Below are 13,421 nucleotides of genomic sequence, written 5' to 3'. Positions count from 1 at the left end.
AAGCCTGAAAATACAAAAGTAATTGCAGGCAAACCAAAGCATGTCCTAGGGGAGGGCTCACTCATCCACATTTGAGCCTGCAGTTTAAAGGGGTGAGCTGAGATGCAGATGGAGGATCCCTTCTCAGTCCCAGGACTTGCAAACCTCATTTTGGTCCAGACAAGTCCATTAACTGTGCCACTTCCTTCCCCTGACCAAGGGGGATAAATGTCTTTACAGCCAGCCATGAGTGCAGGTGCTCTCTGGTGATTAGATTATCATAAAGAGAAATTGCTGTGTGTGTTTATCCCAACAGATGGGTAATAAATAATTGTATTTTCCACTTATATTAAAAATCATGTCTCAGTGGTATTTGGTTTTTCCTTGGGTTGTCCATTTTTTAGCATGAAGTGCTTGAGCTGCTCATTCTGCACCCACTTTTCTAAACTGAAAACATTTTTTTCTATGCACACCAACCCAGTGCAGCCCAATAACTCCACTTGGGAAGTTTTTGGGTTGGAAAAGTTCATATTGTCCATTTTCCATTGAGCCTCACAATATCTTGTGCACCTTTGTGACTAAATACAGATGAGGGCTACCAGCATTAGAGCAGAATTTTAACTTAATAAAAGAGGAGCACAGAGAGGGGGTTTGAAGATCTAATTTCTCTTGATGTCAGTAATAAATCCCAAGTTTATTATGGAATTTCGTGGTTTTCAACTCTGTTATAGCAGGAATGTTTATTGGTTAGGGGATATTTTTGGTGGTTGGTGGTTTGCTCTTAACAGGTAAACAAAACTGGTGAAGTTTTGTTTGCTGTTGTTTGGGCCTCGTTTTAAACTTTGATCCCTTCAGAATGAACTTTAACAATATCTTCTCACCACATTTAAAAAAGAAAAAAACCAACCAAACAAAAAAAGAAAAAGGCAAACCATCAAAAAAGTCTTACTGAGGTGCAAAGCCACCACAGGAAGCACATGACTGCCAGATCTGGGGGTTCGGGGGCCCTGCCCTTCTCACACGAGATGTTGACCACAAAGTCAGAACCTCTTTAGGCCTTTGGGAGGGACCTAAATGGCAGCAGGTGGGTGACATTTATTTTGAGATGTTGAGTGTAAGAGGTGCCACTGTTTCAGTTTGTTCTTCTGAGGGAAAGCTGGGGTTGGTCTTGCCCTCAGGAATTCCTGCTGTGTGGGAGGAGCTGGGATGCCCTCACAGCTTTGGGCAGCTCAGCTCCAGTGCAGGATGGTGCTGCTGTCCTAGAGAAATTTTCTTCTCCGTTCAAAAGGAATTTTGCTGCTGCAAGCCCTCCCCTGTTGCTTGTTCTTTCTCTGACCCTGGTGATCTCATGCACGGTGGCAGGGGCAGCAATGGGATGATCTGTAAGGTCCCTCCAACCCCAAATCTGTGCTTGTGTGCTGGGGGTGTTGTAGGGGGTGAGCAGTTGTGCTCACAGTGATCACTTAGTGCTGCCCAGCCAAGAAGGGCTGGAGGGAACCAGGCTGTGAGTCTCCATTTCGTGCTAAGACATGAAAGTGAAAAAGGTCAGGAAGAGCATCTGGAGCTGCTGTCCAGGAAGGGGCCGGGCAGGAGGGAAGTGACCCTGCGTGGTTTGTGAGCTGGGTGGCCACGAGCCAGCAGGAGGGACCTGTGCAAGCTCTGTGGTCACCCAGCCCAGCCCCTGTGCACGTTTCACACTCTCAGAAAGCAAAGCCTGAGAGAAGTTCACCTGCTCGGGCTGGGGGGGTTTGGAGGAACTGCTTCCAGCTCTGTTAGGGTGGGATGGGGGAGAGCTGGGCATTGCCAGGGCTGGCACTGATATCCTGGGTAAGTCAGCAGCTCCTTCCATCGCTCCTCATTTGCAGAAAGGACACCCTGAGAACGTTTCTCACCAGCCTTGGCTTTGCTGGACCTCAGCTGGTTGCTTGTTCTGGTTTGTTTCTTACAAGATCTGAGGCACCATCAGAAATCTGGGTGCTGATGTAATAAATGTGTGCTTGCTTTTTCCTTAAAAACTGGTGAAATGTGGGATTCCCTTGTTGAGGAGCACCTGTGGGTCATGGAGGTTGTTTTGGAGCAGTGGGGTACACACAGCTCCTTTGGAATTGTGGAAATGGATTCTTAAAGAATTTCTAAAATTTGAAAGAAAGCTGATACAGTTTTGGACATTTGTATGTAAACACTGAGAGTTTTATATCTCTTGTGTCTCACTATTCCTCAAGACTGTTAATGGAATAAAATCTTTTAAAATGCCTCTCAGTTACCTTATCTCTGTAAAAACTAAGAAAATCAACATGGAATCGTCTAAGGAATTACCCAGTGGAACTGGTGCCAGGATGGCACAGCTGGGACCTGGGGATCATCCCTTCTCCACATGCACACATGGAGTAAATTAATCCTGTTCGATGAGTAAGGTGAGGTGGGATGGACTCTGGCTTATTAAAGCCTGGCTTTTAGGGGAACCTGGAGCTCTGGGAGCCTGTAGGTGCATAACAAGTCCCCAGAGGTTTCCTCATCCTTCATTTCAGCGTGATGGGATCTCTGAGATCTTAAGGCTCAGGAGAACAGGATGAAGTGACCTCTCTGGCTCCTTCCTGGTTAAAGAGGGGAGGAATTCTCCAGTTACAGACCTGCATGTGGAAGGTGTGACAATGAAACTGCCTCACCTCCTTCCTGGTGGCTTTTGCTGCTTAGGAAAGCTGCTCCAGCCTGCCCTGGCTGTGTCCACACAGAGTTAGTTCACAGAATCACAGAATGACTGGGTTGGAAGAGACCTCCAAGATCATTGAGTCCAACCCAGCCCCACACCCCAACTCACCCCTGGCACCCAGTGCCACATCCAGGCTTTGTTAAACACACCAGGGATGGGGACTGCACCACCTCCCCGGGCAGCCATTCCAGAGCTTTATCACCTTTCTGTGAAAAGCTTTTGCTGCTCTCCAGCCTGTATTTCCCTTGGTGCAGCTCGAGGCTGTGTGCTCTGGCTGTGTCAGTGCTGCTGCAGACAGAGCCCAGCCCCAGGTGAGCACGGGCACCTTCCAGGAGCTGTGAGAGTGATGGGGGCACCCCTGAGTCTCCTTTTCTGCAGGCTGAGCCCCCCCAGCTCCCTCAGGGCTTCCTCACAGGGTTTGTGTTCTCAGCCCCTCTCCAGCCTCATGGGGCTGGGAACACAAACCCTGTGAGGGGCTGCTCCAGTGTCTCCGTGTCCATCTGTGTGGTGATGTTGGCCTGCTCTGGTCTCCCAGTCAGCACAGACATGGCTCCTTTTGGGGTGGGTTTTCTTCCATTCCCCCTTCTTCTCCACTCTTCCCATTCCATGGATCTGCACCCTGACTGCAGCGTGTTCTGCTCTCTTGGAGAAGGCAGAGCCATTCCCTGGATCCAGCTCTTGCTGAGTGTGTGCTGCACTGACGCTCTGGAGCTGCTGCAGTGTGTGAGCAGGGCTGGGGTGTGTGAGCAGGGCTGGGGTGTGCTGAGCCCTCCTCTGTGTGTGTGAGCAGGGCTGGGGTGTGTGAGCAGGGCTGGGGTGTGCTGAGCCCTCCTCTGTGTGTGTGAGCAGGGCTGGGGTGTGTGAGCAGGGCTGGGGTGTGCTGAGCCCTCCTCTGTGTGTGTGAGCAGGGCCGGGGTGTGTGAGCAGGGCTGGGGTGTGTGAGCAGGGCTGGGGTGTGCTGAGCCCTCCTCTCTGTGTGTGAGCAGGGCTGCTGTGCATGACCCTTCCCGCTCCCAGTGCCTCATTCCCATTAATTTCATCCCATGGAAGTTTAACTTTTCTCCAGAGCGCTGCCACATCCTGCTGCAGTGACCTGCTGGGGTCGGTGCCACGTCAGGCCTCAGGAAGAAGCCCTGCAGAGCCCTTTACACTTTCTCCTGTGAGGAACCCCTGGGATGTGTGTCAGGATGGTTTCCCTGGAAGCTCTTGCACAGGTCTGACTGAGGTGCCCTCAGGAAACGCTGGAATCAGCGGGAAGGGGCCGCGCTTCCCGGAGCCCTGCTCTGCTCTGCTGGGAAGGGGCCGTGGCTCTTCTCCAGAGAATTCCCATCCCATCTTCAGCCCCAAGCTGCCTGGGCATGGGAGCAGAGAGGAGAACATCAAGGAAGGAAAAGGATCATTAATGCCGCGTCCCAGGCAGGAATAAAAACAAATTGTCCATGTAAATCACTTTAGCGCTGGAATGCCCCTTCAGCCCCGTCAGCATCAGCCTGAGCAATAAAGCTGGTTTTAGATAGTTGTGAGGAAAAACTTACCAAATTAAATTAATTCTCTAATTGAAACTTAATTATAGAAAGATCAGGTTGTTGTTGGAAGGTTTCTGTGAAGGTTTCTTGAGGCTTTCTTTGCCTCATGGAAATTGAACTTCCCTGCTAAACCCAAATAAATTTCCTTTGCCTCCAAGGAAATTGATTTGGATTTAGCAGAGAAGTGCTTGGGGTTGACTGTACAAAAACAGAATAATTGGTTGTAAACCCCAAGAATTGTATCATTTAAAGTTATTATACCAGAAATTGGGGATGAAAGAGAATTAAGCACACATTTATAAGATATAAAAACATAGCTGAAGATGCCTCTGCTCATTGCAGACAGGGTGTGACCTTTAAACATCACTTCCCACCCGACCAACCATGAAAAATTGGCCATTATAGCAGCCCAGTCTGTATCCAAAGGAAAACCAGGCTGGAAGGAGCAGGTAATACAGAAAAAAAATGGCATTTTGTGTTTTTGTGCCTCCTGCATCTGCCCCAGCCATTGCAGGCAGAACAATAAAGGTGGGAAATGAACACCCAGCTCTCTGAGAGGGCTGGGAAACCTTTTCCCACATTGGTGACACGTCATGGAGTTCAGAGAAGTGGCTGAAAATGCCTTGGAAAGGCACAGGAAAGGAGCAGGGTCAGTCCTCAGGGTGCAGCAGGGCAGGGCTGGGTTTGGGCAGCACTCAGAGCACACCAGGAGTTGGGCTCCTCTGCTTTCAGGGCTGGAGAGCTAAAAATGGAAATATTTAATAGCTGTTAATAGTAGTGTGACACTAGTGAAGCTGGCCGGTTTTCAGTTCTTGAGAACTTCACTGCACATGGACCACTCCTGGTGAAAATTTCCATTCTGTGCCCTCCTGGCCCTGTTTTAAAACACAATTATACAGCGTGGATCAGTCATAGCACAGCATGGATTGCACAGAAAAACCCAAGGGGAATTGTTAATTCTGGTTTGGGATAAACAGCCTGTGATGTGATCACTCTGAGTAAAAGCATGGAATAAACACAGTAATAAATAATTAATACAAATTAAATGTTCATTTGGTGAGAGAATCCTGTGGAAAACAAATAGCATGTGCTCATGTATCTAAATTTTCAGTCTCTAAGAGGTTAGGAAACCTGAAACTAGATTGGCTGAGATGGCAAAAAAGAGGAAGAACTTGCAAATGATGCTTCAGAGTGAGTTTTGGCTTGGTCACATTTTAGCTGGGATTTTCCTGCATTCGTATTTTAGGGACTTTTGCCCCTGCAATGGACCTTCCATCTTTGCATTTGGCTTCCAGGATATCCTGGGTTATGGTGAACTGTGGGCTTGGGGGAGCAGCATCCTTCTGGCCCAAGGGAGATCTGCACAGAGTTTCAAAAATATTTAATTTCTTCATCTGCCTTTTCTTAGTCTAAAGGTGGTGTTTAACAAATACTGTTGTACATTTGGTTTTTTCCTTAAAAATGCTGGAGCTGCTGGGTTTCAAAAGTAGCAAATCATAGCCAGGAACTTGAGTTTTTACCAAATATTATTCTCTCTCAAATATCCTAATATTAATGGCCAAACTAATTAACAACCTACCTTTAGACTTCCCTCCCCCTATTTCATTTTTCTTTGTGATATCAGAAGTTTTTGAGGGCTCTGGATAATGTATAATTCCTCACCTGGCTTCCCTTGGCCAGCCATGGGTGGCTCAGGATTTTAAATAAGCAGGAAAAGCCTTTGCTGGGGGAGTGGGAGCTCAAGAAAAGCCATCCTGCATTCCCAAAAATATTTTGAAGGATGCATCACAAAGAGCTCCTTCCACTGGGAGAAACAGAAATGAAGTGAAATTAAAATATGCCTGAAAAAAGCAAATGCAGCAGGGACTGAGCACATCCCTTGGGGTAGGGAAGAGACAAAAAATACACAAATAACAATTGTGGGGCTCTGAGACAGTGGCAAAGGATAAAAATCACTTTTCAGAGAGGAAGCATTTGACTGTGTAGGTGTGGAGAAGGATGCTCAGACAGAGCAGGAATTTGTCTGGCTCGAAGGAGCCTTTGTGGAAGATGAAAATGCATTTTTGAAAGGTGAATCCCTGACAATGAGCAGGGAATGTCTGGGAAGCCCATTAGGAAATAATAAATCATGGGTTGGATGGTGGTTTGTTTGGTTCAAACCCAGAAGGTTTTGTAAATGAAGCAGCACTTTAAGGTTTCAGCATTCTGGGAATTGCTGTGACTAAAACCAAGAGGAGGAGCTTTTAACCAAAGCAAAGCTGCCCTGTTGAAAAACAAGAAGTTTGATTTATGGATCTGTAAAAGGCAGTGGTTTTATATTCCCCCTCACATCTTAAAACATCTGGACCATCTTTTTAACATTAGGCCCACACAGACATTAAAATCTATTGAGCTTCAGTTATATGTAATTTAAAAGGGGGTTTTAATGAGATTCAGGTTAATATATTTCACGTTTTACATTTCAATTTTATGGTGCTGTGCAGAAATAATATTAATATTAAAATTATTTATAAATATTATTTATTTTATAAATAATATATTGATTCCTATTAATATATTTCACCTTTTACATTTCAGTTTTATGGTGCTGTGCAGAAATAATATTAATATTAAAATTATTTATAAATATTATTTATTATATAAATAATATTAATATAACATTAATTCATTTTAATGATATTAATATATTTCACCTTTTTAATTTCAATTTTACAGTGCTGTGTGGAAATAAAATTAATATAAAATGTTTATAAATATTATTTATTATGCAAACAATATTATTATAATATTGATTCATATTAATATATTTCACCTTTTGCATTTCAGTTTTATGGTGCTGTTCAGAAATAATTCCTGGCTTGTGGGCATATCCCAAAAATCACACTCTCAATTTCTTGTTCCCCATATTATTGCCAAGAAAATGAGTCTGGAACCTCAAATTCAGCATTCAAGTGGCAGAGATGGCAGAAAAACGCAACTTAATTGGGAATGTGTGCCAGGCTCTCCAATATAATTTTTTTTCTGGGATGGGATCAGGCTTTTTTTGGCTCTTCCCAAGCACCAGGGAAGTTGTGTGGCTCTGTCTGACGTCTCCCAGACTGAGCCTCAGGCTTTTAAAGCAATATTTGCTGAAGTCTGCTAGGTCAGATTAACTCACATTGCTGGAGCAAAAATAATAAACACCCATTTATGTGAAACACATTTTGGCAGGGATGGGGAGGAGGGAGGGAGGCTGGAAGAGGAGGAACCTTCAGCCTCAGATGAGTGATGGTGAGGGTTCCCAAAGCAGCAGCACTGTCAGGTTTAGTTTGGGCACATTTTAAATGATAATCTGGGAGGGCAGGGAAAAACAGAGAGCAGGGGAGAATTGGAATTAATATCTGATGAAATTGGAATTAATATCTGCTGAAAAATGTGAGGAATGAAGGCATGGAGGAGGTGAAGCACAGAGGCAAATGTCCCTGTGGTGTCACAGCTGAGGCTTGTGAGGAGAACAATTCCAGACTGAAAACAGGGGGAAATCCAGGGAATAACCAAGGTTTCCCTGGCTTTTGGTTGCTCCTCAGGCTGTGCCCCCAAAGTGTCAGAAGGGATCAGTGGGTGTGCCCAAACTCCTCTCCTGGGTGGTTCCTGGGGCTGGCTTGGCTGAGGCCAGATCCAGGTCTCAGTTACTATTATTATTATATTACTATTATTATTACGGCTATTATTATTATTATTATTAGTCTCAGTTATTATTATTATATTACTATTATTATTACAGTTATTATTATTATTACAGTTATATTATTATTATTATTATTATTATTATTATTATTATTATTATTATTATTATTATCATCATCATCATCGTCATCATCATCATCATCATCATCATAATTTTCATTATTATTAATTATTATTATTAATCTGTTCCCTAGGATTGCAGGTGGAATTTTATCAGCCTGACCATTTCATTTGTGCCTCCAGCTGTACAAAGCCATTCCTGATAATGTTTATTTTTCCCTTTTTTTTTCAGTGAGAGTGAAGCTTCTCCTGGGGAGAGTGAAGACCCATTTCAGTTGTGTAGAGGATCCCACAGGCATATAAATGCAGGTGTGTTGGCTTTGGGGGTTCATTTTTTATTGTTTTTTTGGTGGGAGGATTAATTTTATAAACTATAAAATTGGTGGTTTGGGCTTTTTAAAGCTTAGAAAAACATAGAACAAAGAACCCAAATAACTCAAATAACTTTCTGCTCTTTCTATTTAAGCACTGGGTATGAAAACCAATTTTCTTTTGAGTCAGAGCTGCCCTGTTGTGCATCCTTGGCAATCTAAAAGCTGTTGCATTAAACCTACTTAGTGCTACCCTTTCCTCCTGGAGAGACAGAGAAGTAGTAATAAAAAATAAATGCCAATAAATCTTATAAAATACACCATGACTCATAAACCATCAGCAGTTTCAAACACAAAGGGTGAGAGGGGAGAAAACAATGAGAAATATTTTGCTGTTAAGGGGCTGTAAAAATAGAAGCTGATTTTTTAAAGAAGGAAACATCAAATGAGCTGTTTAAATCACTCAGGCTCAAGTGTTGTTTTCCAGCCAAGGTGGTGCTGAAGGATGTGAAGTTATTTCTGCTTTGAGGAGAGAAACCTTGCAGGAAAGCTGTGGCACCACCAGAAGAGGAGGGAATGGTTTGGAGCACAGTTCCCAGAACCAGAATAATCACTGACATTTCTTTTTTCCTGTTTTCACCTGGTTTTGGATAAATCCTCACCTGAGGGTTTGGAGGATGGTGGTGCCCAGCCAGCAGTGATGGGTTTGTGTCCTGACAATCCCAACTCCCCTCACGTTTCCCTTTGCTCTTTTCTCTGCACTCCCAGTATCTCAACGTAAAAGAAGATTGCAAAGCCATGGCTTTCTGTGCAAAAATGAGGAGCACCAAGAGAAATGAGCTCAACCTGGAGGCTCAGCACCAGGGGCTGGAAATCCTCTTCTACCTGCAGGACAAAGCCCCCCTCTGTTACTCCAGCGGGGAGTTCACCTCGGAGGAGCTGTGCATTGAGGCTGCCCAGAAGTGCTGTGAGTGTTTGGGTTCATTTCAGCTCCCAGGGGCCTGGCAGCAGCCAGTCAGGCATCCTCTGTGGGGCAGACAAAGGAAGAGCCTCCCTGTCCCAGTAAATCCCCACTGAGCTGCTCTGACCTCGTGTGCATCCCTCACGTGGCAGGGCTGTGCTGTGCTCTTCCCTCTGGGCTGGGGCTCAGCAAACACCTGGAATTCCACAGGAAAAGTGGATTTCATCTCTCTTTGATCTCACAGCCCAGTGGGATTTTGTATTTACAGTTCTGAGGTTCTTTCCCCATGGAACACCAAACCTTACCCAGCTGCTGTGGGGTGAGAATGGGGGAACTGGGCAGGAATTTTCCTGCAGGTCTCAAATGTTTTCTTTGATTCTTGAAATCCCCTTCAGCTCATTTGCCTAATTGCTCCTCTTCCATGGGAATGGGTGAAGTGATGGAAATCTGCAGGACAAACCTCACCAAAGGAGTGCTGATATTGTTCTTTAAGAGATTGAAGTGAGGGGTATTTAACACCCACCTATTTATGTTGGTGTGCAGGAGCTGCTCTCTGGGGGCTGTGAACCCACAGATGGTGCAGCTGCTCCAGAGCTGGGACAAGGAATTCCAGCAGATCTGGGATGGAGGAAACATCCATCCTAAACAGATCAGGGATGGAGTAAGCATCCATCCCAAAGAGATCTGGGATGGAGTAACCATCCATCCCAAAGAGATCTGGGATGGAGGAAACATCCATCCCAAAGAGATCTGGGATGGAGGAAACATCCATCCCAAACAGATCAGGGATGGAGTAACCATCCATCCCAAACAGATCAGGGATGGAGGAAACATCCATCCCAAAGAGATCTGGGATGGAGTAAATGCAGAGTTAAATCAGATCAGCCCGTTGGTGTCACAGTCTGTTCCTAGCTGGAACAGACCAAAGCTTTCTCTGTGGAACCACCAAAGCTTTCTGCTGGTTTGCCAAAACCTCCTTTCACCTCTGGGGGTTGAATTTATTATCAAAATAAAATTGAGAACAGAGTTGTGGGTTTGGTAAAACTCTCTTTTCTGTGACCTGAACAAAGTGAAGGTTTTAAGTAATTTCTTTGGAGCTTAGACTTTGGGCAAAATCAGGATTTGAGGATCACTTTAAGAGCAGCACTCTCTGTTTAATCCACCCCAAACCCCATGGGTTGAACCCAGGTGACAGCTCCACCTCAACCTTTCCTCCCCAATATGTGTTTCAGGCTGATCCCAGTATCAGTTTCTTTTCATGATCCAATATTTGCTTTATGCTTTTGTGTTTTGGGGCGTGGATGTGCCCTGGAGCTTTGTGATTCATCCATTTGTGTGTTTTTGTGCCAGCTGTGTCCCCTCTGTGCCACAACCTCTTTGCTCTGTATGATGAGAACAAAAAGCTCTGGTATGCACCAAACCAGGTCTTCAAGGTGGAGGAGAAGTCATCCTTCAGGCTCCATTATCGCATGAGGTAAGGAAACACCTGGAAAATGGGATTTATTCATTCTGAGCTCCCTGGAGAAGCAGGGAGGCAACACCAAAATCAGCAGCTGGGTTTGCACAGCTTAGAGGAGACATGAGCAGCAGGAGCTTCAAACATCTCCTGATTTCTTTGCATCTTTGGGGTTTAATCTTGAAAAAAAAGAGTTGGAAAAGCACGAGAAGTTGTTTTCACAAAGCTGGGAGTGAGCAAGGTCAAAGTTAATTGAAAAATTGGCTCTAAACCACTGGGTTTGTGTCAGTGCTTTTATGAATTTCCATTTGAAGTGTTCCAGAGCAGTGGATTAACTGTGCATGAGCATTCAGAAATGAAATTAAAAAAAAAAAAAAGTTAAAAAATTGTTTAAAATGTTTTTAATACAGTGATGGATTAACTGTACATGATCATTCAGAAATGAATTTTTAAAAAAATTAATAAATTTTTAAAATGTTTTTAATGCAGTGATGGATTAACTGTACATGATCATTCAGAAAAGAATTTTAAAAATTTTTAAAATTTTTAAATTAAAAAATTAATTAAAAAAATTAATAGAGCAGTGGATTAACTCTACATGATGATTCAGAAGTGAATTTAAAAAAAAATTAAAAATTATTTAAATTTTTTAATACAGCAATGGATTAACTGTACATCATCATTCAGAAATGAATTTTTTAAATTTTTAAAATGTTTTCATTTAAAAAAAAATTTAGTATAAAAAAAGAGCAATAGATTAACTCTACATGATAATTCAGAAATGAATTTGTAAAAACAAAATTAAATGTTAAACTTAATTTTTTTAATTTGTTTTTTTTTAATAGAGCAGTGGATTAACTGTACATCATAATTCAGAAATGAAATTTAATTTTTTAATTTAATTTTTAATTTTTTAAAATAGAACAGTGGGTTAAATATACATGATAATTCAAAAAGGAAATTTTAATTTTTAAAAAATTTAATTTGTTTTTTTTTTTTTTTTTTAAATAGAGGAGTGGATTAACTGTACATGACAATTCAGAAATGAAATTTTATTTTTGCCTACATTGATAGGTTTTTGTCATGTCCTTTTTAATGAAATCTCTAAAATGAACAATGTGCCTGGGCTGAGATGTTTGTGGGGCTTTGACTTTTCTCCCTCTGCTGAGAACTTTTTGTTTTCTGTGTGAATTTCTCCTCCCCTGCCCTAAATCAGTGCCAGATGCTGCTGCATTTTGGTGATGTTTAAAAGGACTTTTCACAGAAACTCTCTGAGTTCCCTGTGGTTTTCTCACTTGCCTCAAGTTCTATTTATTGCATTTTTTTAAAAATGAGAAACCCCAGGATTTTGTAATATCCTGGCGTCATTGCTCAGAGAGGAGGACAATTTAACTCTTGCATGGGTGGGTTTGGGTTTTGCTGTGGGAAAGGGATCCAGTTCCTTTCTGGAGGGGTTTTGGAGGCAGACTGTGGGATTTTGTGGGTTTGTGCAGTATTTTTGTGGATTTCTGTAGTATTTTGTGGATCTCTGTAGTATTTTTGTAGTATTTTGTGGATTTCCACAGTATTTTTCTATTATCTGTATAGTATTTCTGTAGTATTTTGTGGATTTCTGTAGTATTTCTGTAGCATTTTGTGGATTTCTGTAGTATTTCTGTAGCATTTTGTGGATTTCTGTAGTATTTCTGTAGCATTTTGTGGATTTCTGTAGTATTTCTGTAGTATTTTGTGGATTTCTGTAGTATTTCTGTAGTATTTTGTGGCTTTCTGTAGTATTTCTGTAGTATTTTGTGGATTTCTGTAGTATTTTTGTAGTAGTTTGTGGGTTTCTGTAGTATTTTTGTGGTATTTTGTGGATTTGTGTTTTCTTAGTAAAGAAAGTTTAAAATTTGTAATACTTAGAGTTTTAACATCTCCCCCTCTTGTTTGAATTATGAATACTGTATTGATAACATTGCTAATTATTTGTTGTATACATATTTGACTGAATTTTATATTTTATTTACTTATTATTTTATAAAAAAATTATAATACTACTGATTTTTATCCTTATAAAGGAACTTCAAGCTTATAAATTTTTATAAAATTTATAAACTATATAAATAAAGTTACAAATGTATATAAACTTTTATAAAAAATTATATAAAATTATATACATTTTATATAACTATATAGGTGGGTGAAATACAAGGGTTGTAATTTTTATGCAATCTGTATTTGTGTGGGTGTATTTTTTGTTTGTGGAGTGGTTAGTGTTTTTGTTACTTGACAGCTTTATATTTTTTATTGAAATGTGCTTAGATTTTGTATTTGTTAAAATACAGGTAAACTTATGGGTTTTGTAGGGATTGGAGGAATTTTTTTTAAATTTTGGAAGCAAAGAATGGGTTTTGATAGTAAAATATTATATAATATAATAAATAATATAATCTATAATAAGATATTATATAATAAATAATGTAATATGTAATACAATATCATATAACATTATATAAGTTATATTATATTATATTATATTATATTATATTATATTATATTATATTATATTTAGAATATTATATTATATTATATTTAGAATATTATATTATACTATATTTAGAATATTATATTATATTTAGAATATTATATTATATTATATTATATTATATTATATTTAGAATATTATATGCAATAATGAAAAATGGATTAAATT

General features: G+C 41.1%; 1 protein-coding gene across 3 annotated transcripts in view; it reads left to right on the top strand.

The window, feature by feature from the left end:
• Positions 1 to 13,421, top strand: part of JAK1 (Janus kinase 1) — a 56,477-nt gene that overhangs the window by 16,648 nt on the left and 26,408 nt on the right. For all 3 annotated transcript variants that reach the window (XR_009274944.1, XR_009274945.1, XM_058808973.1), the window contains exons 2-4: positions 8,234 to 8,310; positions 9,081 to 9,279; positions 10,624 to 10,747. Coding sequence is in view for 1 of the 3 variants with exons in the window: in XM_058808973.1 (XP_058664956.1) it covers positions 8,305 to 8,310; positions 9,081 to 9,279; positions 10,624 to 10,747 (329 nt within the window). In the remaining 2 variants the exon portion in view is untranslated. The remainder of the gene's footprint in view (positions 1 to 8,233; positions 8,311 to 9,080; positions 9,280 to 10,623; positions 10,748 to 13,421) is intronic.

Source organism: Ammospiza caudacuta, chromosome 7, assembly GCF_027887145.1.
Source record: "Ammospiza caudacuta isolate bAmmCau1 chromosome 7, bAmmCau1.pri, whole genome shotgun sequence".
NCBI classification, from domain to species: Eukaryota; Metazoa; Chordata; class Aves; order Passeriformes; family Passerellidae; genus Ammospiza; species Ammospiza caudacuta.
The sequence above is the reverse complement of the archived record's forward strand: the minus strand, read 5'-3'. Positions and strand labels throughout refer to the sequence as shown.